The sequence below is a fragment of the Gnatocerus cornutus genome, chromosome 9 (assembly GCF_029298725.1).
Source record: "Gnatocerus cornutus isolate USDA-ARS CGAHR chromosome 9, icGnaCorn1.1, whole genome shotgun sequence".
Lineage (NCBI taxonomy): Eukaryota > Metazoa > Arthropoda > Insecta > Coleoptera > Tenebrionidae > Gnatocerus > Gnatocerus cornutus.
This window is the reverse complement of record NC_142241.1, coordinates 11,540,461-11,568,270: the sequence shown is the minus strand read 5'-3', so window position 1 is coordinate 11,568,270 and position 27,810 is coordinate 11,540,461. Positions and strand designations below refer to the sequence as shown.

General features: G+C 35.0%; 1 protein-coding gene across 1 annotated transcript; it reads right to left on the bottom strand.

Annotated features, from left to right (window-relative positions):
* Positions 1 to 314: 314 nt before the first annotated feature.
* Positions 315 to 27,769, bottom strand: LOC148168828 (syntaxin-1A-like). Its single transcript, XM_088046322.1, is given in 9 exon segments — positions 315 to 538; positions 541 to 765; positions 2,431 to 2,568; positions 2,642 to 2,715; positions 2,770 to 2,952; positions 3,244 to 3,318; positions 18,176 to 18,275; positions 27,103 to 27,192; positions 27,480 to 27,769. Coding segments are annotated over 9 exon segments (1,002 nt in total). The 5' UTR covers positions 27,513 to 27,769; the 3' UTR covers positions 315 to 454.
* Positions 27,770 to 27,810: the final 41 nt, after the last annotated feature.

Sequence of the window (27,810 nt, the reverse complement as noted above, 5' to 3'; positions counted from 1 at the left end):
GAATGGATATTCACTGATTATTGTTTAAATTTTCGGTGTGAAGGGCTCGAAAAACGTGTAAATTAAGAAGACCCCGCTGAAAACATCAAAACATCAAGACTTTGCTCGTCGCAAGGTCCTTTTGAAAATAAACAAATAACAAATACACAAATAAAGGCGTAAAGCTGGGATTTTTTGAGGAAAGGAGCAGGACCTACCTTTCTGGCTTTAGACTGATATTCCTGAGCAGCTTTCAACTCAGTACGCCCTGACTGAACATGATTTGCAGTCAAGCCAACATGATATTCCACTCGATCAACAAGTTCACCCTACAGGTTTGGAGGCATTCTCGAAAGGGCATGGAGAAGGGAAGATAAGGAAGTGAGGAGTTATCGGAGAGAATGGAAAGCCCACCACAGAGAAACATCAAGAAAACAGCGCAACCAACGATTATATGTACAAACATTTAATATCATTAAACAGAGTGACAAAGGCACACAAAGTAGTTAGTATAAGTTACCATTAGATGTGCAGAGAAGCGAAATGAAAAAATAATAATTGGTTCGTATGATGGGAAATTGAGGTGAAGGAACCGGTCGAGGGAAAAAGAAAAACATCAAAATAATTAGAAGCGAATAAACACTGTGTGGTTCTTAAAACTAGGAACAGACTCACCCGCCTCGCTTTGCTTTGGTATTTTAACGCTTTCTTGGTATCTTGAGTCGCTGTTTGTACATAATCCACAGCGTGTTCTACGTGGTACTCGATACGATCGATCATTTCTCCCTAAAAAGCCACCAGGAAGAAGGAAAATTTTGTTAGTTATTTTAGAGAGAAACCAGACCTTATGAAATGAATAGAAATTGCTTTCTACAAGTTAGAGTACTTCTTTGTGTTAGAGAAATATTAATGGTAGCGTGAGAGAATATCATAGAGTTTATATTAATCCCACAGGGAAATAGTTTGCCCCAAAATGGTAATTGCATTAATATTCCTGTGAATTTCGACTTGTCCACCGGTGATGTACTCTCATCAAAGACCAGAAGTGGGGAGCTGAGGCTTACTAATATTTATGGGGGTGCATACACATATTCTAACAATCAAACGATGAGTACAAGTAGGAATGGCATGTTTATGTCACGGCTAGTAGCAGTTACTACTAACTAAATGTTGTAGTATTGGCAAAATATAGAATCACTGAGCTTAAATCAGGTTTATTACCGGTTTATATGCATAATCTCCATTAAGCTGTCGATTATGTTAAAATTTAATAGCAATTGAATGTACATAAATCGGTCATAAACTCCTTAAAACGTTATCAGTCTCGTCTGTTTTAAGCACCTAAAAAATCCACGTTCTCAATCATACAGTTAATACAAAGTATTTAGAATTGCTTTACGCCAATTCATGAGAATAGTGGTCACATTGAAACCACTTAATTGCCAATTTATGTCTGACTGTAAATTGGGTTTTATGATTTATTTTATTTTAATGACACATTCAAAAAGTTTAAATCGCAGATAAAATTTAATTTATAAAGCAGCGTCTAAATTTTACAGTAGAACCCCTCTATAACGAGCGACAGGTCAATGTCTCGCATAATATCAATTTATTATTAAATTGGATTGATTTGTACATTACGTACAACCAGCCTAGAAGGTCTATTTTCGAACTGACCAGACTCGTGTTTTTTTCCAAAACGGATAATTTTTGGTATTTTTAGTCCTTAAAATTTTTAACAGTTTATCCAACATAAACACATAAAACCGATATAACTATGATGCCTTCGAATAAATTTCAGAATTAGGGATTAAACAATTTAATAAACAGACGAAATAATAGAAAATCGAAGGTAGATAGAACAGAAAAGAAAATTTTATCCACAGCCAACTGAGGGCAACTCCGGAATCAAAATAACCTAAGAATTCTTCCATCCTCCACTTTACTAAAAAACAAGCAACTGCAAAACTTTTGAGACGAAACTTTGTATAAAGTTGCGAAGAGAAGAGGTTCAACTGCTGCCGCATAGCCACCGAAACATCCTTCTTAAATTTCGATATCGCATACTGATCGTCAGTAATCGATAATACACGCATGGAATATAAACATGACATTTTAGAAAGAAACAGGAAAAACGTGATCGATGTTTCGGTGTCGCGTTTTGCCATTCCTAATCCGCAATAAAAATTTCTGTGAACATGCAAATGGACTCGTTATCAAAACGTACGCTAGGAAATCGTGTTCATATCATAAATGTAAACGATCTAAAGGTATTATTTCGTTGCCAAAACATAACAATCAATTTGTGACGAGTTTCCGGGTGATAAGTCCACAACGCGGAGAAACAATTGGTTAATTATGAATAGCGAATAATTACGGCGTACGTTGTTGGAACCGTCCATTCGCAGCGTTGAAATTTGTAAAAATTTCATCACGTAATTGAAGCCTCACCTGGTTTTCGACTAGCATCGCCATATCCATGAACATGTCATGAAGTTCCTTGATTGAATTTTCTAATTTAATAATATCCGCATGCCTCGCTTCGATATCCGCTAGGGTTTGCTTGGCTTGTTGCGTTTCCATTATAATCTGCAACGTACATATGTAAAGCATTCACCATCAGACAATACAGTTTCGTTTTAAAACAAAACCTTCAACTTACACCTTGTGTGAACACTGCTGGGTTTCCTTGCTCTAACATTTCTTCTAATTCTTCGTTTGTTGTTTGTCTACCGGCTGTAATGAGATCTCAAGCTGTAACCGGTAAAGAATCAAAAAAGACAAACTTACTGATTTCTAATTGTCTTTGTATTCTCCCTTTACACCGTTCCCTGTAGTCTGTCTGTGTCCGATTATATTCCGTCATGACTTCTACAAACTTCCTGGACAACGTCGAGTGCTGTGTTTTCCGTATCCTCAAATCTGCCGATGATTTATTCGTTTGTTCTTCTTGCTCTATATTTTGTTCTATCACTGTAAAAAAGAATGACATCTCATCAGTCATGATTTAATCGATTCATCATTAGAAGAACAAGCCGTGAAATTTCTCGTCGCAACCAGATGAATCGGTATTTAACGACTCAATAAAATCGAAAAACCCAATGAAAGTTTTCTCTTTCAGGCTTCAATTTCGTCGTGCGCTTTTGTTAGCTTTTCATTCACGGTTTCAATTTGTTTACAAGACTTTAGCTACTCAATACACGCTATATAATTTCTCTTGTGTTGGATTTCATTACGTCTCCCTGTATTCTTGTTGACACTTACCTTTAAGCTTGGCACGGACTTTATTGGCAGTTTTCTTTATATCGGCCATTAAATCTTCAAGTTCTTGTTTCGTTTCTGTAAAAAGAGAAAACTGTTAATAATGGAGCTATTTTTAGTTCTGTATTTATGTAAAAACTTCTAATTAACTCGATTGATTTTCCCTACGGGTCAATAGTTCACAATGAAACCACACTACAATGATTCCTAACAACGTTGTTTAAGTTTTTTTTTTCGGAGCTAAATTGCTTTTATAATAATGCAATTTGTAAAGCTGTTTAGATCCTTATCGAGCTTAGAAAGAACTTTGAAACCCCAAAGACGCTTTTCAACTTTGACATTGGTAACGTAATAACCATCTTCAAGTGGTACTAAGGTTTTTAACAATCATCGGAAATCAATACCTAAATTTAATATCCGGTTGTAGATAAAACGAAAGTTTATTCCGGTCCTATATTCGGCAGTTTATAAAATTTTAATGATAACGACTTTTTAAGCAGGATATTGATTAATTCGGACAAATACACGCTCTTTGTGAAAATTTAATCAAAAATACATTACTTAATAAAATATGAACCAAATTACAGCAATAAAGAAACGTACTTTGATGAATCAACAGAAACATCAATTTTGGTAAATACTTCTTTCTTTGATTTAGTAATATTTTCTTTACTATTTAAAGAACGACAACTAAACACGAAAATATCTCATTAATTTTTTCACTTCTTTATTAATACATAAAAATCATGCAATCACATATTAGTCATTTTTATTATATAACCTGATTTGGTTACCCCTACACCTAAAAAAAAACATAAAAACGAATTGGCGATACACGCACGATTAAATTCGAGTGTTAAAATCCCTTTTTTTTCCGTACGCCATTGATAAGTATCTATAAATTCTTATGAGTCGTTTTATTAATCGATTTGGGACTCAACGAACGTATCGCCTGCTTAAGTTCGTACAGTTGGAACTTCCAGAATAACTTATCGTTTACCTTCGAATGCCTCTGTCGCGACTTATTTGCTGATGTCTAAAGTTGTGTTCGAATTTTTACGACAAAACTGACGAAGTTGGAGCCAAATAAACATTTTACATGACACGTTTAATGCTGTTCCAAAATTTAATTAAGTTGGTTTAATTGATTCGTAGTAAATGTGATCAAGTCGTTTGATCACGGATGTGTTAATTCAGAGTAAATAGAATTGGAAACATGATTAGTTTCGTAATAAAAATTGAGTTTTTGATCTACTTAAACAACATAATTGTTTTAATTTGTTTTGAAATGGAAATTCCATATGAAAATCAAACGTAGAATAACGCAGTAAACAAGTTGAAATTGTAGGTTTTGGTGATTAATGACTCTTGAAAATGTTTATAACAATATTTGTCGTGTTCAATGTACATTCAAGTGTCACTTTACCTTTCTATGGACATCAAAGAATAATTTTGTTATTTGTGTCGACAATGGACACACATGGACGCCACACAATAACGAACAAGTCATGAATGAATTTACATAGCTAAAGAGCGGAAAATATGTAACAAAGTTTTCGAAAATGATGCTGCATTTGCATATTTCTTATTGCATGCAATAGAATCCGTAAAGCTCTGTTTTAAAATTGTCAAATTTTAAATAGTGATGCGATATATGCGAACAACAAAACTTCATTTTTCCTGCCGAGAATTTTCCTGCAATTCCTGCGGAATGTCAAACAAGCACTGTCACATTTGTTCAATTGTTACTAATCGTAATTTTTGTTATTTTCAGCGAACAAATAACTTTTTTTCATCATTATATTTTACAATTGCTCGTTTGTAAGTCGGTAAATTCTCTGCAGGAAAAATGACGTATAGGATCTTCCTAATAAACAAGCAAATATATTTTTCCAGGGTAATTTATGTCGTTGCTGCCCTTACATAACCGAAGTAGCAAAACAAGGCGTCCCATTTTCTCCAAGAAGGCATTTAAATGAATAAATTGCAGGTGTCAAACGGACCATAAAGTTTCCCGACACAAACAACTGCATACTTGAAGGACACAAACAATGGCAGTAAACTACTTTTATCCTTTTCATAACAACCTTTCAACGTGTAAGTTTCCCACGTTACTGCTAATTCCGAAGATTACGCTCAATATGCAGAAACAATACACAGTAATTTACCAGTTACTGGCCATCAAATTCTATTGTTGATGATCTTCCGTGCACGAAATGCCCTTCACGTCTTAAAGTCCACACATTGAAAAATTCTAGTCAATAGCCACATCAGTGATTGACAAATTCTATAGAAATTTTTCCCGGTTATCGGTCACTGTCGCTATTTACTCTTTTTTCGCTTCATTCCCGTTTATCTTCAAATAATCCGAGTTCCTATTTTTCAAAAAGCTTACGTCCCAATTTTGTCTGATTAATGTGTTTTCGCAACCTTTAACCAACCATTCAAAGTAGGTCTAACCTGTTCTAACCCACTTACTCATTCGGATAAAAAACATCCGAGCAACTCGAATCGAGCATTTTCTACGGTTCCCGGCTAAATTAGAGCACAAAAACTAAAACATGAGCTCAGAGAATTACGGTTTTGAGGATTAAAGTAAGTCCGATGTATTTTCGCGGAATGTTAAAACACTTAAAATTGTTAAACTTCTGTTCGGTTTTATTGATTTTAACAAACAATGGCTTGTTTGAAACGAAGTTAACCAGCTCATGCAGTAGTTTGGTTAGTCTGTTTGTAGATTGAAAATTAGAGGACGATAATAAAGCAAAAACACGAGTTTCTATAGAGACTTTAGTACCCACTTTATTAGATACAGAATTTGAGGAGGGAAAACTACAAATCGATATCTCCTTTGGTTGCACAATTTTAAAAGAGAGCACGTAAATTAGATTACGGGAAATACCGAATAACTAAACAGCAGCTACAAATATCACTGGTTCCAGATCAAATTTTTCACCTCCGTGATTTTCATATTTATGAACTCTCCAGTCTTCAAATGATATAAATCCTATCTGTTTCAAAGACGTTTTTTCGTGTTCGTTTGACGTCTATGGCGTGGGTGGTTAGCAATACCAGAATACTAGGAAAATCGTGGGTTGCATCATAGAAACCCTTATCAAGAACAATTTGCGTTGGCTGCTCATACCCACGTAAAAAGGAAAGCTTGACTAAACATCCACGTAGCAGATCGCGGACTCGCACCTGAAGCGCTAAAGTTAATGGAATTACGAAAAACGGTAATTTAATAATGGAGAGAAAAGACTCCTTTTGACGTTTCGCTATTTCTGGTCTTGATCAACTTTTAAGTTACCAACGAATTGCGGTTTCTACTTGGCTGACTTCGTGCGATTTTCTACTTTGATGACGTCAACAGAATTTAGTGCGTCATGCAGTGTCTCGTACCATTTTTCAATAGCTTCTTGGCGGTAATTTGACTTAAGTCTCGGACGAATTGAATCCATTAACGCGAACGAACGCTTCCCATTAATTTCCTTCCGACAAATTGTTTAAGTAATTTTTACTTGTCAACAAATGAATCAATTCTATGCGCTGACAGCACTCCATAAACTGCTTAAAACTGACGTATTGTCTTCACATTGAAAATCACTTTAGACATTAGATGACTAGATGAGTAATCGCGAACTTCGGTAGTATTCAATCATGATTAAATTACCGACCCTATCACCGCTGACTGCAAGAACTGATAAAAAGTTCATGTAAAACGTTCAGAGGAAAAGTTCAAGTGCTCTTATTAAAAAGTAATCGGCACATTACAAATATTTACAAACACCTATCAATTTCCCATTGCAACCCGGCGCCTCCACCAAAATTACACACCGATTTCATTTAAATTTTTTATTCACTCTATTTTTTCATGCAAATTCGAGGTTCTCCCCGGAATCGTGATACGTGTACTTTCTATTTTTAAATGAGTTTATGTCGTTTAAATTCGTGAAGTTATTACAAGCACGTATTTGTACTTTCGAAGAATAACAAAATTTGAACTGGGTGATTCATGGGGGAGCTTATCTTCCACGGAAAGTAATAGAAATGTAATTTGGGAAGTTCAGTTATTTAAAAATAGTTCATTAACTGGAAAACAGGAAGTTGTTTCCCTTAATGTAGACAATTTCGTTATCTAACAATGATGGATGTGATCTCTTTGATCTATACGAAATTAAGTGCTCTGTTTATTAAAACGACGGTTTCGATAATAGATCTGTTTTTTCAGCAAATTTGTTAGCTAACTGATTTACATTTTGTATTGAAATTGGTAATTAAATAACCGACTGTCGAGATTCCGAACCAAATCAATTATTGCGGTGCTCGTTAAATATTCATGTGATGTTCGCAATCAGTAAATGCTGTGGGAAGAACTATAAAACGACAAATTTGCCAAAACAGAGAATGAACTGCATGAATGATAAATATTAAGTCAACACTGAATAGAAAATGCATGCCGCTCAATAATTCTGTTATTAACAGTGGGCGACTTTCCACATTAAATACAACGAAAAAGGTGGCATCAAGTACAGTTTAATGAGTGCAATTTTGTGGAAATTGGTTGCATGGAAATTTTACATTTTCCTATCTTAAGTCCACCTATGTTGGAAATTTAATTTTAAGTTGAAGAACACGGCGGACAATTTCCGATGATAACATTACAGTCTGTAGATTTTCTCCAAAGTGGTGCATTTCTGCTCGAGTTGAAACTGTCGGAGTTTTAGTACTGGATTTGTGCTAGCAGAGTTAAATTAGAAAAATATCTTGGCAAAATTCGAACTAGTCAACTTGCGTCAATTGATGAAAAATCAGCATAATATCACACATCATTGCTCATGGAAAATGCTAGGACGGATTCTCCTCCTTCTTACTAAAGGAGATATTTTAGTGGCGATGAAAAGAAAAGATTACGTGGGAAGAATGGAGAGTCGCTCAACTTGGAATAAATTCACGTAGCTAAAAATTATGAACACTTTCAATAAAAGATTAGTTATATCCATTTGAGCACGTCTGCACTTCAATTATGAGTTTTTAGAGATTCTTCGATATTTTTATGTTGAATTCCAAAGGGGTAGTATGTGTTAAATTTCGTTGCAGCGAAAATTCTAAAATTTATGGAGAAGTTAAAGATATTCCATAATGTTGCTGGCGCTGTACAAAATCTATCAATATGCAAAGCACCTAAGCAATATGCAAACTCACCAATGCAACAGACATGCTGCGGAGTAACTACAAATTTAGACAATCTGCAAAAGCCAAAGTTTCTAGACAATCTGTTGATTGGGAATTAGTATCAGTCGTTTGCAGATTTCCTGGGTATTTTGCAAATTAACGGATTTTAGGTGTCAAACTTTAACAGTGTCTGTATTGACATGTAAATAATTAATTTGTTTACCCATAAAATAAAATTAAAATTGGATTAAAACTGTGTTATTTGCATTTTCGTGTTGTCCTATGAAAGCTCTATAAAATTAGTTGGTGTGAATTTTGCGGGACAATGCATAACATCTCATTGTGGCCATTTATTGGTAGTTTCATATGTCATTCTTCAAAACAAAGAGCAAAAAGCGTAAACCTTAAAGTTACCTCTATAAAACCGAAAATTTTGTTCTCAGATTATAAATATTTTAGATTTGACATCCAAACCTACAACACCCTACAAGTCTGATTTGAACGAATTTTTGGGGTTTCGTTTTCGAACTCTCATAAATGTAAATGAATACGTTAAAGAAGCAGAAGTTGGCTCTAAAACCGTAGTTAAGTGTGTAATTGCACTGCGACATTTCGCTAGTGGTTGCGAATATTTGACAGCCAAGTAATTCCCTTCTTTATAGATGTCCGTGTTCTTAATTTCAATTTTATAGGGTACGCTATAACCCCAACACTTTAAGAGGTCGTAAGCTCGGACGTTATTTGACAGCAGACTACTTTGTAGTTAATTGAAACCACTTGGTGGAATAATATAAATGAAAACAGACCTTATTCGAATCTCGAACGTTCTGTTGGAAAAAAATCATAAATTCTCCGACAATTCTAAAAATTTAATAACCCCACCGAAAAAGTAATGTGACCTCTGTGAGATACATCAGAGAATGTTAAGGGAAACGTCGTCAGAGTCCGCATTTAATGGTGCCTAAACGCGTCTCAAGACATGAGTTATAATCTGAAAATTGGAACATAAAGAGGGAACACCAGCGGGTTGCTGCATTATGAATCGCAAGTGGAGCGCGTCCTGGAAATTTCTGCTCGACGAACGAATTCAAGTCGACTTTAACAATGGCTCTTGTCATTACTGACGTAATCGAAAAATTTGTAGATACACACGAGGAATATCAATTTAAGGATGCTGTGAAAAGATTCGGCATCGATAATCTCATCTGACGATGTTGATGTTTCATAAAATCACATCGAAAGAAGTCGACTTTGGCTCCGCTTTATCCGCTGACACCACTTTAAGATCCCCTTAAGGTTTCCGAGGTTTATCGTTCTTATTTCCATCTACATAACACCGATGCGTATAAAGACAAATATTTCCTATTTTCCTTCGGTGTTCCATGTTTGCGGAGAACAAGCATCATTCGGTTCCGCTCGGTAAATTAATTGCATACAATATCCGTCGGCTAAATGCAAATCCCAAATTTATTCAGGATAACCGCCAAAATTGCTTTGTGCTTCAACTTGATAATCGTAGCGGTTTTACTATTGATCAGTTGAAAATTGTTTAGACGTCCAATTTAAGAAATTTTCTCAACAAACTCAAACTAACTTTTACTCGCCTTTATGCGGAACCACTGACCCAAAGTCACTCTTTTAAGATTAACGTTGCAGAAGCAACAATGATTCGAATAAACTTTCATCAATTACGATAACATCTACAAATTTTCCGCCATGAAAAGAGCGCCGAGTCGCTGCTTCGCGCTTTTTTATCGGTTTCTTTGGCAAGTTTTTTATACTTTCACCGTCATCTGCGATAATGCAATCGGAGAATATTTATAGCCGTAGTAAGTCGAAAGTAAAGAGCTACCAAAGGAACAAAAATTAAGACACAAGGCAAAGACAGACAAGGTGATTTATGGGTTATATTCAATCTTCGATAAAAAATTAGATTGGTTGTAAATTCTTCATTTTAAGAATGTTCAATTAAGAAACGTTTCAAATAAAGGAAAAAGGAGCCATAAAACTTGAATGATTAAGTTATTCGCATAGTAACAAGTTCCGAAAACATAACACAAAAGATAAGGTAGTTTCTTTGTGTCCTGACCCAAAATTCCAAGTTACGATCATATATCAGCGTTAAACATACCACGACTAATTTTAATGGAGCTCCGCTTCCTGCTATAATTTTTTATCAAAACCCCCGAACAAGGGGTTGATGTTTTCAACAGATTACAGAGCAAAAACCTCGCTAAAAACGATTTTCTTGTAGGTTTTAGTCCAAAACGGTGTTCTTTTTTTTGTCAAATCACAGTGAATATCAATTATCCTTTCCACTCTTATAACTCGAGGATGATGCGGCAGAATAACTTCCACCTTGCACCACTTGATTTATAGTTAGTTTCCGGAGTAACACCATCTCTTCACTTACTCAAAGATGAATAGCAGCGCCAATTTTGGAACAACCGCCGAGATTAATAACCCTAATCCCGGACCGCATCGATATCCACTTTTAAATCCTACAACGATTTTGTAAATCTGTTCCCTGCATAATAAATAACACACTAATCGTTTTGCGATAAAGCTTGAATTATAAATCGCTTTTTGTGCAAAAATGTGTAAAAATCCCGTGAAATTGTAATAAAGACAAGGCCACAATTCAAAGTGGCTCGGATTTAATTGCGGAGGAATGATAAATTTCCGGGTGGATAGAGTATACACGTGATAGTTCCATTTTAATAAATTGAATAATAAAATGATGTATCCAAGTGAACTCGAATGAAGGTGAACGTTTCGAAGGACGAGGGATGAAACCGTTCTCCGTGACTGCTTTTCAGCCCTCGCTTCAACCCTTATAAATTGTTTCAGCACAATTTCGTATGTTAAACGTTCCAAATGTGGCTTGTAGCAACTGGTTACTTTCGTAACGCGATTGTGTCATTACCCCGATGCCGGAGCATGGAAATCCTAATAAAATTCACCGGATGTTAAAAATATAGGTAATAGAGGATGACTTAGGAAGCAATCTTCCTTTCCCAAATTCAATTATCGGTTTCATCGACTTGATTCGTATCGATCCATCTGCAGAAATGATGACACCGTGTTCGGTCCTCGGACGTGTCATTTCTGACTGATTAAATCGCACTTATTTGATTCTTATCGCTTCTTGTGGACAAATCGCAGAACCGGTCTGATGTTTCAAGTGGAATCGATTTATTTCCAACGTAAAACTAATTGAATATTGACACTGAAAGTAATAGAATTTGATCCTGAATAAAGACAACAACACGAAGGAAACAAATCGACTTTCCATCAGAGTTAACAGCCAATTTAAAATCACGTTTAAATATTTACATGGAAAACTCTTTAATCGCGCGATTCGATAAAAACTTTGTTGGATAACACGCCGATAATAGTAACAATGGATGGATTCTAATGTTAGATCTGAATGAAAGGGTCGAAGTTTCTGGCTTCGTGTGTTATTCAACAGTAGAAATCAGGTCTAGAATCGGACCATTCACGAGAGAATCTACAGCCTGGTCTAGATCAATAAGGGTTTAAGGTCGTCGCGTTTAGGTATTCCCCCGTTTATCATCCGGCGTGGCACCGCAAGTTCGTTCTGGAAAAGCAGGAAAAAAAAACTGTCGTTCTAAGCAGGACCGACAGTGGATATTTTGCATAATAAAATCAAGACAATGGAAATTCATTAAAAATCAGTTAGCGTTGGCTTCAACTAATTTTTAATAACATGATGGAGCTTTTCTCGCACCATCTTGGCCCTTCTCAAGTCAATACCCGCCGGCCCTGGCCCTAAAATTTGCGTACATTTAAATGGGACAACAGGGAAACGAACCGAGAAATACCCACATATCTATAATTCAAAATTATGCAGCCAACAATACAACCGAAAACCAATTTCAGCAGGATAAGTTTTAACAATCCTGCGAGTTTATTATCAGGAATTCGAGTAAAACAAATCCCCAGTTTTGATATCTAAATGGTATTCCGTTCGTGTATGAATCTTAATGGGTGAAGTTAATTGAAACTTTATGCAGAATTTTATTGTTCCAACAGTTTTAGTCCCGCAAGACTCATTGTGAAGTTTATTCTAGAGATTATTCTATTTACTCAAGCCATCTAAATCTAAATTGCACATCTGTCACGACCTGATGCAGAGCTTCACATGTTCAACAAAAAGAAAATGAAATTAGATAAACGAGGAATGAAAAGGAAGACACATTTATTTTGGTATTAACCTTTATGTTGTTAATTTAGCCTGGGAACGTACCACTGGTGGCCGCTTTCATCGATTGTGATCAAATACCTGTATTCTGTTAAAATCCATTGTTGTGGGAACGCGTTTTAACCATTTTTCAAATTCTCGGTGTTTTACATTCTCCACTGTGATAAACAATTCGTTGGCTTTGGCAGACAATTTTGTAATTTTGATTAAGAGCTGTTTCAATGAAGAATAGCAGAAAACTTCGTAAACATCTCAATGCGATTTCTGGAAACTTTCACGGCGACACAAACTTCAATTCGTTATTATGAGAGACAACAAAAGGGAAATTGAAATCTGCCGACCTTATTTTTTGCTGAATTATTCAAAAAACAAAAACAGAACAACAATCTATTTAAACCCTCCGTTCCTCGGCTAATTTAAGCTTCTTTATAGCTCCCTAGAGTATGACAGATAAGAATAACGCGATCCAATTTATCCACAAAACGAAGTGAAATAAAAAAGGAAATCAATTTCACTCCTTAAATTCAGATCCTGCGATTTATCTCACAAAATCGACCAGCATCCAGATTCCAAATCACGAAAATCTCTTGGCAATACGGATACAACAGGATTTATTATGGGAGAAACTCAGTCACATGTGAGGGTTTTATTTACCCTTATGGACGATTTACGCTTACATTGTTTGTACGGAAAAACCGTCAAATTTTATCAACCGTCAATACATTGATACTGTTGATTTGACAAATTATCGCCGGAATAGCATGTGATATTAAACCATGAAGTTGTTTTACAAATTTTAACTCGTTTTATTGCCAAACAACAATTTAATCAGATAAAAAAGCGATTAAAAACACATGTATAGCCAAATATATACGTTCATCTGATAAGCTTGCCAAACGCATAACAATGATTTACAAAAACGTTGTCACCTTTTGATTATTGACATTAACTCCTAGTAAATTATTACTAATTTGTTAGAAATACATAAGTGGAAATGAGCCAACGTTTAAGGTATAAAATCACCTGTGAGTAATCCCCGTTAATCATACTATTTAGAAGCGATTTGTACTAATGTATGGCTAAGTCACGCAACTCTTGGAACTCTTGTAGACTCAAGCTTCCCGTCAGCCATGCTTATTTAACCGTTTTATCTGAGAATTATTTATTGCTTCAAAGTGTGATATATGTTGTCGGTGTGTCGTAAATTTGATATGAATGCGAAACCGTAATATTTACGACCTTCATTAATTAAAATGCATGTTCCAAGAGCCTTAAAATTTATTCACAATTATGGGAAATTGGCGATTACTCCGCCCACGAAAAAAAGATAGTTAAACTTTTAATTTTCAGTTGACAATAATAAATTATACTCCTCTATTTTTAAAAGGCTCTTCTGTCGCGAATATCAAATGGAATTTCCAAATTCAACGCCAACGAAAAGTCGAAACAATTCAAGCAAAAATAGATTTTAATTGCCCTCATGGACACAAATCAACTTTTATGCACGTAATGGCACATGTACAGTTTTTAATCCAATTATGGGATAAATAAATCGATGCAGGCACTAAAATACAAGTTATTTGTACCCCATTAAATTCTCACCTCTTTATTTTATCGTCTATGAAAAAGGTTTTCCACTGACTTTTTAAATTACATTCTATTATCTGATAACTAATGAAACAACCTACATATTTGAGGTTTTTTTGATCAGTGGAGCCTTCGCGTAAAATTGAGGTCAATGCAAATTACGATAACAATTAAGCTCCAAATGCCTCAATGCGAGTTCGTCATAAACGAGCTTTACTGTATTTCTTTTACTGGCTCCGAAAGTATCAGTCACTTAAATTAATCAACCTAATACGTGGGTGAATCATTCATGAAAACACTTAATAGAAACCAGATGCCGTCTCGCTTTACGATATATGCTATGAACACACACTTTGCACCACTTACGACTCATTACCATAATTATCAACCGAAAATACAATAATTTTATCGGAGAATTAAACTTTATGATCAATAAATTTCGGTGACCACAACTTTATTAGGTGAAGCGCTTACACTGATTATAGCGAGTGATTTAACCGTGAAATCGAATCCGGAAGGATCTTTTTTCGCTTTGAGATCCATTTTCAATACTGCTGTATTTACTCAGTTCTGCTTTATAAAGTTAAGTTTGTACAGATCGGAATATTGCTTTTCAATATTTTCAAAAAAAAAGCGACAAAATTTCTCCTGTTTTCACAATACTCAGCGTTGCTTGACTTGGAAAAACTTGAATAATCGTCAACCCGACTCAGCGTGACATTATCAGCAACGAGCACATTAAAACTTAGTCAAACAGAAAATCGTCCAAAAGATTACACGTGTCCAAAACTCGCCAGATGACAAACAGCATTCAGCGTTACGGAAACGGATATCGCATTGAGAGGCGTGCAACTGCAAACTTCACTGATGCGTTCTCTGCATATCGCAAAAACCGGCAATTAGGACATTTTAAAATTGGCAATTCCAGTCGAAAGCGTTTTCTAATACTACTTATTCATCAGACACTTTGCCGTTGGCAAATTCTGGATAAGTTTGATAAAAGGCATCCTGTGTTGGTGCCGTCACATAAAAGGTCGCAACCGGTCGATATCGCTCGCCAACTTCCTGTTAACGTGCTCCGTTCTAAGGTCTAACCTCTATTTAAGTTTCTATTTATCCTGCGAATCCTGACGCTTCTCGGTCGTGTTTATGAAAATTCGAACTGACCATCCGAGAGATAAACGCCTTTCTAACTTTAAAAACATCGCCGATGCTGCTCAATTCGGGTGTGAAAATCATTGCAAACGATCTCCAGGACAGGCACATCTTGAGATCTCTGGATATCCTGATAATGTACAATTTCACACCGAATACGGATTCTGACTAGAATCGCTAGATCGAATTTATAAATCGCGTGACTAAGCAATGAGGTCGACGACAGATTGTAATCTTTCCTTTTGCAAAACGCGCACTTTTTTTTCAATCTCTGAGGTGGCTGACATGCGGGAAATACCAGTGGAAATTTATAAAAATATGTACAAGAATACACTATTTAAAAATTAAAATGTGAAGATGCAATAAAAGGCTTCAAAACGCGAAAATCCGTCTTATGACAATGTCAAAGGATAATAATCATCAAAGGCTTAAGATAAGAAGTCAGAGAAGACAGTTTTCTGGCTTGAGCCATAAAAAAATTCCATCTCCACTAAATATTTAGCTCAATATACAGGGTCCGGCAACACTTGTGTCCACCCCTAAAATCGTCTTTAATTTTAACGATAAAATTTTTAAAGTTTGCATACGCTCAAAGTTGACAAAGCTCTAGAAGCTGACCCAAAAATTTGCTTTTTATCACTGATAGTTTTGGCGTCGCAACGCCTTAAAATGTAATTTTTAGGTAATTGTGAGGGTTTGTGATATCAACCCCTAATTTAATTTTTTTTTAATATAAATATGTTAAAAATACCTCAGTTGTTATTTTATATTCAATGCAAATTGTCTTCAAAATTTGAGAAAAAAATGCTGTTTTATCAAGTTAGTTTCCAATTTCATTACGACAAAATAGGGAACTACGTTTACACCCATCTGTCAACATCTTGTGTCACAAATGACATCTATCCTTTGGCTCGCTTTAGATTGTAACAAAAGTCTTACTTGGTGAAATTGTTGCTTTGTTGATGTTAATTAACGATTTCTGGTGTCCATAAAGTGCAACATGCCCGTGTTAATCAAAATTAACCTTTATAAGAGGAAATGAAGTGACTTGTGAAATTTTGGTGTAAACGTAGTTTGCCACTGCACCGTCATAATTTTGAAAACTAACTTGATAAAACAACGTTTTTTTCGCAAATTTTAAACACAATTTGCATTAGATTCAAAATAAAAACTCAGATATTTGTATCACAGTTATGTTGAAAAAAAATTGAATTCGCGAATATTTCCGCAAAAACTCAAAAATCGCTAAAAACTATACTTCTTAGGCGGCGCGACGCCAAACAAACCGTGATAAAACAACAAATTTTTGCGTTAGCTTCTAGAGTTTCGTCAACTACGAGCGTATGCAAAATTTTCAAAATTTTATCTTTAAAATTAAAGACGATTTTAGGGGTGGACATAAGTGTTGCCGGACCCTGTATACAACTCAAAATACGCTTTTCTTTAGCTATTTGTAGGAGAGAAATTTAATTTCTCAGTTCGGAAAGAGACCACATAATGGCATGTTCTCAAACTAGTAATGAAAAAAAAAATCAATACATGCAAAGTAGTCATAATATTCTTTTATGTGTCATCGTACCTCCTAGTGTCGGCTGATTTACATAAAAAGTTGTAATTTCAAGACCTTGTAACATGAAATCGCTTCAGTTTCAAGAACTATTTATTACGTAAGACGTATCGATTGTAAACTTGTCAATATTAAACAAATTTTCTAATTACAGTAGAGCCTCGGTAATCCGGACTCCCGCTAGTTCGGTGATCGCTGTAATCCGGCCGGGCAATGAGCTTTGCGGGGGGACGGGCGGGGGCGGGTGTAGGTGCAGGCTGCCATGATCCAATGCGTCGTCAGTCTTTTGTTTATGTAAAGTCTAATGTTTTATGTAATTTAACTTACTGTTTTTCTACATGAACATGTACATTTTTGTCTTTATGCTTTCATTTAAAAATTAATTAAAGAAACTAAAGTTAAACATGTGTTTTAGTACCGTCAAATATGGCATACTATAATCCGGACGCCTCGATAATCCGGAAAGGGTCTTGTTTTTGCCTCTCCGGATTAACGAGGCCCTACTGTAGTTCCAATTAAGTATAATTCTCCTGACGCTTCGCAATGTGTTTCTAGAAAATTGTGTGGATAGTCGTCAGTGCCTTTACTCTTCGGAAAATGCCTGAGACTTTTTTTTCTCATTATCTACCGCTATTCTCTTTCAACGTGTTCTTGAGCCTTCTTTACGAGTATAGTTTTGTGTATAAAACCCCCGAGATTCAAAAATACCAGAGAAAGATGTACTTCCACAAATTTAAACGCTTCTTTGGCATGTAGACAAAAGTGCCAATTCCTTTCTTACGTGAGAACAATAGATGATTCATAACATCAATGATATCTATTACATCAATAACAATTGGGTTCAGAGAAGAATTATCGCGTTAGCTAAAAGTTTCATAAATCGATACCAAAATGATTGAAGCGATGTTGTTGGCGGCTAAGATAAGATACGGACTCGATATCAAACTGAATGTAAGATTAAACGTATTACGTAAGGTCATATCCTGTAAAAGCCAGGACATGTAACTGAATTAGGAGGAAATTTCGTCTAATCCACCGCTTGATATAAGAGCCTCGTGAGCTAATCGCGTATATTCCTTCATACCACGAATAATCCTCCACCATCTTTCGTAATAAAAATCTAATATAAAACCGTGTGGCTTCTTTCATGATTCGAGAAGACCCTCAAGTCATAAACATGGCCAGAGGCGAGAAAAGTGAAAAATAAGTATAGAGCAACAACTTACTTTCATCACTCTGCGGCGCAGAGAGAATACCACTGTGTTTCTTCTTTACTTCTTCTACATTTGCTTGGATCTTATCTATCATGTCCCGTATATCCTCCACCTAAAACAAAGAGACATTAAATGAATATATTGTCACCAATAAGTAAGCTTTGATGTGTCTTTTTGTGCGATTCCTCTTTGGCACACAAATAAAGTGCCCCTATTACATTATCCGAAAGATAAAAGCTAAAATCAAAACTGTGCCATCTTTCACGCTGGAACGCTGCCATATTAAGAATGAATATCCCATTACATAAAAAAGCGCTCTCTTTTAAAATATCCCAGTTAATAAAATATGAATTCCAACCACCAAGAAACGTTTTGTACCTCTATTATCAACAATTCAATAACTTGTTGCAAACACCCTGACATTTATATAATAAATGCAGCCGTGCATATTTGAACACAGCGAAAATACCCGGATCATCTAGACGCCTTTTGATATGGGGGAAATTTATGTTTATGGCCGGCTGTATGTAGGATTGTGGAAGCCGTCGTGACAGCTGACATTAGTATCCTTCGGGAACCATCAGAGAAACGGAACGCTGCGGCTTGGCAATGTTATCTCTGAAATAACACCTCCAAGCTCTGTAACTACGTAGCATAACTTCAAGAGTATCCTAGTTAGCCATATTGGCTGTTAATAAGCTGTTATTACAAGAAAAATTGGGGAAAGAGCACGACCTATTAAGATTTTACTTTTAGATAAAATTAAAACGGTTATGTCGTTTTATCTTCTTCGATAATACGATAAAAAAACTGTGATTGTGACATTTTTTATTGGTCCATAAAGTCCACCACGCATATCTTTTTATTGGACACTTCATGAAAATTATTCAGTTCTTGTCCAGTCCCTTTCATATGCAGTGAATTTATTTTTAAAGGATTGTTAAAGCTACAATCCCGAATTATCTGTAAAATTCGATTTGAAATTCTCAGAAGCAACTCAAGTGCCAAGATTTAAGCTTTAAAACAATTTTTGAGTCATCAACGAAAGTATACTTCTGTTATCTAAGTATGACTAACGTCGAAATAATGTTAAAAAAACTGTAAAAGCGTCAGGCAAAACAGAAGTACACTAAATATCACCACAGGATAAAATTGCTTCGTTCTTGTAGCTTTAATTTGGTAGCTCATATTTATAATTGATTCATAATTCATATCGTTTTACACTTCTACTAGATATTTCACAAAGTCGAGAGTAATTAGCAGCACGTATTCACGTAATTTCCTTTGGTGGTTTTAATGATGAAATACAGAATTTGTTACTTTCATGAAATTAAATAATGTGTAATGCGCCCCAACATCTGGTTAAAACACACAAAAAAGCGGAATGAACCACAAAAGCAGACATCTCAACGACCATAATAAATCTCGCGATAAAATACATTTCCCTTGAAAATTCAACATTCATTCGCTCATATTTCTTCATTTTCACATTTTTGCTTATTACAGACTTCTTGGCTTTCTTTCAGTTTAATCATCGTCATGTTTCCATTACGATTCACTTTCGAAAAGCCTTAAATCCTTCTAAGGGAATTTGATGAAGTTCATGAAATTCGTGATTCGTATCTTAAAGAAACTTCAGATCTAAGTAATAATTAATCTCTTCTTCACGTTTTAACGACCGGTGGGTTGTTGATGTGGGAGGTCGATCAAATTGAGGTAAATAACAATCTGAGTCAACTTTATATATAAAAACTTTTTAAGAGACTATTCATCCCGTTCTTTCAAGGAAAGTTTTCATTTTTATTCAATGGCCTTGTCTCTTCTTTTAATCAAATTAAACGAAATCCCAAAACTACGCGTGCATTAAAACGGGGAAGTTTAATTAATTTACGGACGGCATTGTTGGAGAAAATCTGATGTCATCGGCAAAAAAAAAGTCACGTAGAAATTTCATTGGAATTTTGAGTGCGGTCAAATTATCGTACAATCGTAAAAACGATGACTTCTGTCTGGTGACGGTAGAAAATTTAATAACTTTTTTATTTCGCGTTCGGATCAATACAACAAAAACACCTATTTGCAGTCATAAAAAAGGTCGAAACAATTGTCCTCTTTTATTACAGACTTCGGTAATCAAACCATCGATCTGAAGCTGTCGGTGTCGACTTGGAGTCGTCCCCAAAAAATCGAAATTCGCGACGAGTCAAAAATACTTTTATTGGCTTAAATAGACACGCAACCAAAATGGCTCTGTTGAGACTCTTGTTCACTTTCGCACTTTGCATAATGTTTAAAATTCAGATTCTAAAACAAGAGTTGAAATGAAATTCCCGACAGAATACTTTAATATCATTATTTAAATAAAATATTCATGTACCAAAAAAGGGTGCAAGAAAAACTGGAGAACCCCGGAGGACGGAAAACTGCTGGTTTAGAAAGGATTAAAATGTGTACATTAGACGTCTTTATTACTTTGCGTACTGACTGAGATAATACATAGAAATTAAAAATTTGACGAAGGCGGAAAGTTTTGCTAGACTATTTTATAGAGCCATCTAAAAGTGAAATTTCATACCAAATTAAGTAGTCAAGTTGACGTGATTTGATTAATTAAGTTAAAAGCTTTGGAGTTTCTACAAAATATAAAGTTCCAACAAGTCATTTCGTGACTTGTATCACGTGAGTCGAAATACACAGAATTGTTTTCTTCATAGGCTCGACAAGAAGCAACAAGTTTTGCATTGTGTTAGAGAATGTTTTTTCATCCATTTGGCATTAGTCCAACTGTTGCTACAAAATTTAGGGATACTAGTTCCATAATTAATGGAAAGCAACAGGGTTTCAGTAGGCATATCGGAATTAAATGGGATCAAAAGCATTCTTATTTTAAACAGAATGCATCAGTTTAGAAGCGCATTTTACTTTTGAAGACAATTTGGCATGGAATAGCACAGCACGAAAAAAGTGGATTGAGCCATTTTCTCTGTCCAAATAATCCCACACATCATGTTGATGAAACTTTTTATTTCACGGCACCGCTTGGCTTAAAAATTCGGAATTGAAGCTTCACATAAAACCCAATTGCCAACCCTGTTCTACATCAGTTTCATGTAACTGTATCAGTGGCAAAAGATTGATTGGATGCTCTCGCTAAAATAATAGCGTTGGAGGACAAAAACATGCGGCTGTTTCCAATTTGAAAAAACAAGTCCATTTGCAAGCTACCGACCGCTGTTTGAAAAAGGTCAAAGTTGACAACATGATCGGTTAATATTTCAGTGTCTACATAGATTTTTTTGCTGAATTATTCACATGTTTAGATGTTAGGAGACGATAAACATACGTATTTACAAGGAAGGTCAGTGCATGGGTATTTATGTGCATTTTGAATAAACATTCCGCTTACATTATGTACGCAATCAACATGGTCAAGTTGGGATAATTCATGGGGAAAGATGTAATCGGGAATATGCATACACCTAAGTACTCGGGCTGTCATACTAGTCATGAAATATTTATATCAAAATGATTTCTTATCGCCATGAAAATATGAAAAACTCTGGTATGTATACGATTTTCCGTAACTTTTGTAGAGCAGACTAGATGCAAAATTTCCATACTTTAAATTCGTCTAAAGCTGAGCTAGAAAACAAAACTTCTCAAAAATGGTCTACACGTGACTTCCCCTGATTTCCTTGTAATTTTGTCTAACTTCTCCTTATTTCCTTGTAATTTCGTAGAATTTCCCCTGATCACATTGTGATTTCGTCCACCTCTCCTTATTTTTTGTGATTTCGGCTAAATTCCCCCAATTGCCTTGTGATTTCATCCAACCTCCCCCCTTATGTTCTTGTGTTTTCGTCTAACTTCTTCTAATTTCCTTATGATTTCGTCCAACCTCTCCTAATTTTCTTGTAATTTCGTAGAACTTCCCCTGATCACATTGTGATTTCGACTAAATTCCCCCGATTTCCTTGTTATTTCGTCCAACTTTCTCTTATTTCGTTGTGATTTCATCTAAATTCTGCTGAGTGCCTTGTGATTTGTCCAACTTCCTCTAATTTCCTTGTGTTTTCGCAAAACTTCCTGTGATTTCCTTGTGGTTTCTTCCAACCTCCCCCCTTATGTTCTTGTTTTCGTCTAACTTCTTCTGATTTCCTTATGATTTCGTTCAACCATTCCCTATTTTCTTGTGATTTTATTAAAATTCTTCTGATTTTGTTTAACCTCCCCTGATTTCCTATTGATTGCCCCTAATGTCCTACTGATTTCTCCCCATTTCCTAAGACTAATACACCGATTTTCCAGGGAGGTTAACCCTTCGAACTAATTTGGCGAATTTAGTTAAATTACCAGCGCAATAGTAAAGAGATGCAATAAACGTTTAATGTAGTTTTGATAGCGCATTATTTATACCATTTCAGAAACAAAATCAAATTACGATACAACCAACCAACTCTACAATCTACGAAAATTTTATTGAAATTCTTCCAATAAAATGCAATTAGCTGGAAAATCAAGCAGTAAATGGAGAATCCTAATTTACTTCATGAAAAATTAAAAGTATTGGAAAACTTTACAGTAACTATAAAGTTAATTTTCGCTCTCAACTAAAACATTCAGGAAAAAGGTACTCCAGCTTTTTATCTGTAACCTTTAGGAGCACTGCCATTAGTTGGAGTTTGATCTAGCAGTTTCCACAAAGTTTTTTTTACGTTCATTGACAAAATACGTTCCGTTGCCACGAACTGCACAGCGTTCCCAATTGTGTCGTTGACAGTCACGCCAAATTCGTGCCAAATTTCAGAACGTTACTTGTTGCAGATTACATCGATTACAGCCCTGCACATTAAAGAGACTCGTAAATTGTAGTAAGACGAGATTTGTGCTCCGAAATATACAATGTTCGACTTTATTCTGGACTTTAAAAGTACGAGGGTGATTTATCATTTTTCATTGCCGTTTTTTATACACTGAATCGCAGTCTTTTCCAACGCAATCCACATAAAAACGGATTACATGATTATACGTTGCTTAACAATGAGTCACGTAAACTTGACAAATTTCACAAAGATAAGATCATAAAGGTGGTCAGATGGAAACAAAACATTTTCAATTTCGGCGTTCTCTTTTATAAAAATCCCCCACAGCATCCAAATAAAAGAAATTTCCGCAGCAGGCCGGAACAATGAAAAATTGTTCACGACATCAGTAACGAGGTCTTTCCATCATCAACACCCCGGTAATGGTCCAATATAATCCTAACACTGTCTCTAACACGTTTTCATGCCTCTCCCCATCTCCAATTGAACTGAAAAAACAATTTCTCTTTATGGTTTTACATTAATAGTGTTCGCGAAACAATCGCACGAAAAGGTGGAGAGAAACAAAACCCTTGACACGAATCCCGTGCAGTGTTACGGCTTAACCGATTACTCCACAGATTAATTTTAGTTGGGAACACGACGAAAACGTGTTTGGAGTTCGATACATTGAGCTTTCAAGCACACATTTGTCTGTCCTCTTTATCAGACTTAAGAACTTGACTTGACATATCTTGGCAGGAAGTGACGTGGGTCAAGCCGCGAACTTAGATATTTTAATACTTTTAACGCAAGGAAAAGAAATCCCACTAGTGCTAAATTGCATGACGTCTGCCAGAATCAAGTTGGATAGAAACGTCCTCGGGGATTAAAAACCCCAGTCTAATTTAGCATATGTGAGTATGAAAGTTGCGAGTTGCTCCAGTTTTTGTTCTCTTCACACGGAGTTTTGTTCTTTGCTCTAAAGAATGGGTTTTGTACCTAAAACATCCTGTTGCGGGATTAACAATGAGTTACAGACGAACCAAACGTGTAAAAAGTTTAACTAAAACGATTCCAATTACGCGATTTTACAGCTTACATAATTCGGTTGCTGCTCGAAAATAAAGAGTTTTTCTTTTTGCAACTTAAATCGAATTGTTTATACCAAGAGACGAACAAACTTTGCAACTTTAGATGAAAACTCGAAGGTTTGAATCTCATTGAAATATTCATAAAGTTTTCCTTCCTTCGCCAATTACCAATCGAAAGTACAAGATTGTTTCTAGAAAATCCAACAGGGAATGAATTACACAAAAAAATCTTTGGAGTTGAGGGGCGGCCGGCGGTTATTTATTCCTTTTGACTCAGATTTTATACGCTTATAAGCGAGTGTTCAAGGACTACATTTTTTTGGTAAAGATTTGCTCATGGCACTGCATGTGTGAAAGCTTTAATTTTTCTGTTGATATTGCAGTTCAAATAAAACAAGAAACTCGAGTCTTCAAACTTTGGTCCGGAAAATAAACAACATTTATTGTTGTCTACTTTTTAAAGAATATCAGACACGGAAAAGTCGGATTCCGCATTTTTATTTTTATCTTTTGTTTTACTGCACTGTATGTCGTTTTGTCATTTTACATTTTATGTGTCTTCAACTATTTATCTTTGAACCGAAATATCTGATTCTTTATTTGCTCTAATTTTTCCCTAAATCACCCCAAATTTCGCTTACCTCCCCAGTTCTCACATCCTTATTTCTTAGAAAACCAATTTGTCAGAAAAGATAACATCTGTGAAGGAAATACTTCCAAAAGCAGAGAAAAAAAGAAAATGTAATTTGAATGAATGAAATTGTATGTATAAAAAAAATAAATTTTATTACTCGAATAAAATTTTTGTTTTCATTAAAACAAAATCAAAATTACAAAACTATTAAATGTAAAACTCAAAAATTAAAAAAAAAAATAAAATTCTAAATGTAACAAATTAAAAAAAAAAGACAATACGAAAATTTTAAAATTCAAAAATACAAAAATTCACTAACACGAAATTTCAAATATTAAACAGTTCTAAAACGTAAAAATTTTATTAAAATAAATTCAAAATGTAATTAATTAAAAAAAATACAAAATTCAAGAAAACTAAAATACAAAAAGTTTAAAATGTAAAAATACAATAATTAAAAAATCTATAAATTAAAAAAAAATTAAAAATTCCAAAATTCAAAAGATCGAAAATGTAAAAAGTTAAATTTGAAATTAAAATGTAGTAAAAAAAAATTACAAAATTCTAGAAAACCAAAATACAACAATTTTAAGTTAAAAAATTCAATCAACAAATTTAAAAATTCAAAAAACACAAAAGTTCCAAAAAGTAAAAATCCAAAATTTAAAAAAAAATCAAAATGTAATAAATTAGAGCCACCTAGTTTTAACCCTAATTCACTTCCAATCATTTTAATTTTTATTGAAATTCGTCAGAAATCGACCTAAAAATGTCGGAATTCAATTAGAATCATTAATATCAACAAAACTCTTAAACTTTTGCAAACTAAATTATGTAACCGCATATTAAGCAGACAAAATGTTTACGGGAACTGGAAACTAGATAACAATTTGCTCCATATTTAATAACAAAACTACTTTTAAAAGTTGGGTAAATGAAAATGCATATTTACAGTGACAGTTTTAGAATGCTAACTTCTAAATTCAGGGCGGAAAGTTTAAAATTTTACGCTTTTTGGTTGAACAATCCCATACAGCACGATGCATGCATCTAATAATAAGAATAAAACACATGAGAGCTAATTAATTAAATGAAATAGTAGCAAATACTTTTAACAGGTGTCGAATGATAGCGTTTGATAACATTTTCAATTTTTTTTTTATAAATAAAACTGATAACATTTTAACAGATAACATCTCGTGTAAATTGAACAGAACTTTCAATGACTATAATTTCATTTACAGACTAAAAGATTCAAGTAAATAAAATGAATGAGTTTGACAATCCGACTGACCCTTCGAACTTCGCATTAAATTAAGTGCGAGTTGAACTGAAATAACTGCGAACTGTCTTCGTGATGCATCTGGAGAAAATCTCAAATAAGAAAATAATTGAATAGTTCACAAAGGATAAAAACCGACCAACTCATCTTTTTATAAAAACGGTCAACAAAGCTCTACATTTTTATTTTACTAGATTTCTGCTTTGTAAGTACCAATGCAGAAAACGTCGTGGCTCTAGAGTACACAGCAAATTCGAGTTTAGTGAATTAAATCAAACAGATTATTTGATGTAAATTGTCAAAACGTAATTTAGTTTCTGATTTTATATTTATTACAACGTCTATGATTACTAACCATACTTTTCTAATCGCCAGATAACAATGCCTTTAAAGTTTAATAACAATAATAGGGATCAACAGCTGATTAGCGATGACTTATGCATGACTCATCCAAGAATGCACTTTTCAAACATGTCTATTTGAAGTGGGTAAATGACAATACAGACAGGTTCCTTGTTACCAAAAAATTGCAAAAAATGCCAACCATTAACTTATTTCTTCCGCACAAACATTACAGTAATAGACGTCAAGGCGACTTTATCAAAACACCTTATCACTCCCCCCGGTTGTCGTAAAAATTGAAGATTCATAAAATTTTCTTTCTTTTAAAACGCGAATGACAGCTATCGTTTTTCCCCATTTCCCCGAACGTCATTTCGACTGTTGATATGCATTACGTTTTCGCCGGTCATGGCCCACTAAAAACCAACTGTTGCCTCCCACCGCGAAGAAAACTGAGGTTTTCCAATTTGCAACAACATTAGAAAATTGTCACTTTGAGCGCCGGTAATTTTTTTAACGCTTGAATAAAACCTCCAGCTGCGACCTGATGATTCATACGTTAATGTCATTATTGACAGGTTGATTGACTTGGTGAAACCTAAATTTCATGTCACCAAATGTAATTGTGAGACTCCGATGTGTGGGATTAAAGGGTCGTGGATTAATATTCTGTGAGTGTAACGGGACAGGGCCGTATTAAGTCCCGTTGAGTGCGATTACTCATATGGGGTAATTAAGATAAAAATCATTATCTAAATTGATGGGTTATGGGTCAGAGGGCATACCTCGCCGAAGAATGCATCCATGAACCCATCGCGGCCCTCGACGTTGACGGCAACATCGTCGGGTCCCACGTCGTCGTCGTCGCTTTGGGCCTGAAATAAAAATAATAAATTAACACGCGACAATCATTATTAATTCATGGGGAAAATGACAGAGTTAGGGGTGGGGCCTGTGTAACAAAAGAATAATGCATTTTCCACATAACCTAATTTATCGACATTGTTGAATGTGGCCAAATTGGCGGGTTTGGAGTTCGGGGCAATTACCCGGCAAACCGGGCAAGAATGACAGATGACTCATGGCAAAAACAATGGAAATTGGCACGAACTAGATTTGTAATTTGAATAAAAACTAAAGTAAATTAAAAAATGGATTTTACCGCAACGAGCGCTGCCAATCTGTCCTTCGTCATTTTGTCTAGACTATGATCACACACCACTTAAAACTTGAGTTTTATTAAATAATCCCATTCAAATCGTTTATCACCAACGACACTAAAACTAGACCCGAGGAACTCAACACTTTCATCGGACACGAAAATCGATAGGATGGAGAGTGAGCTGCATTGGCGATGCGCCATGTGTCAAAGCGCATGTGCACGTTTTCATGACGTCACGCGCAAATTTTCATTTCTTCAACACTAATTTCCCGAAAAGTTACACACGAATTTAAAAAAACACCCCGTGGAAAATCATTTCATAATTTTCCTC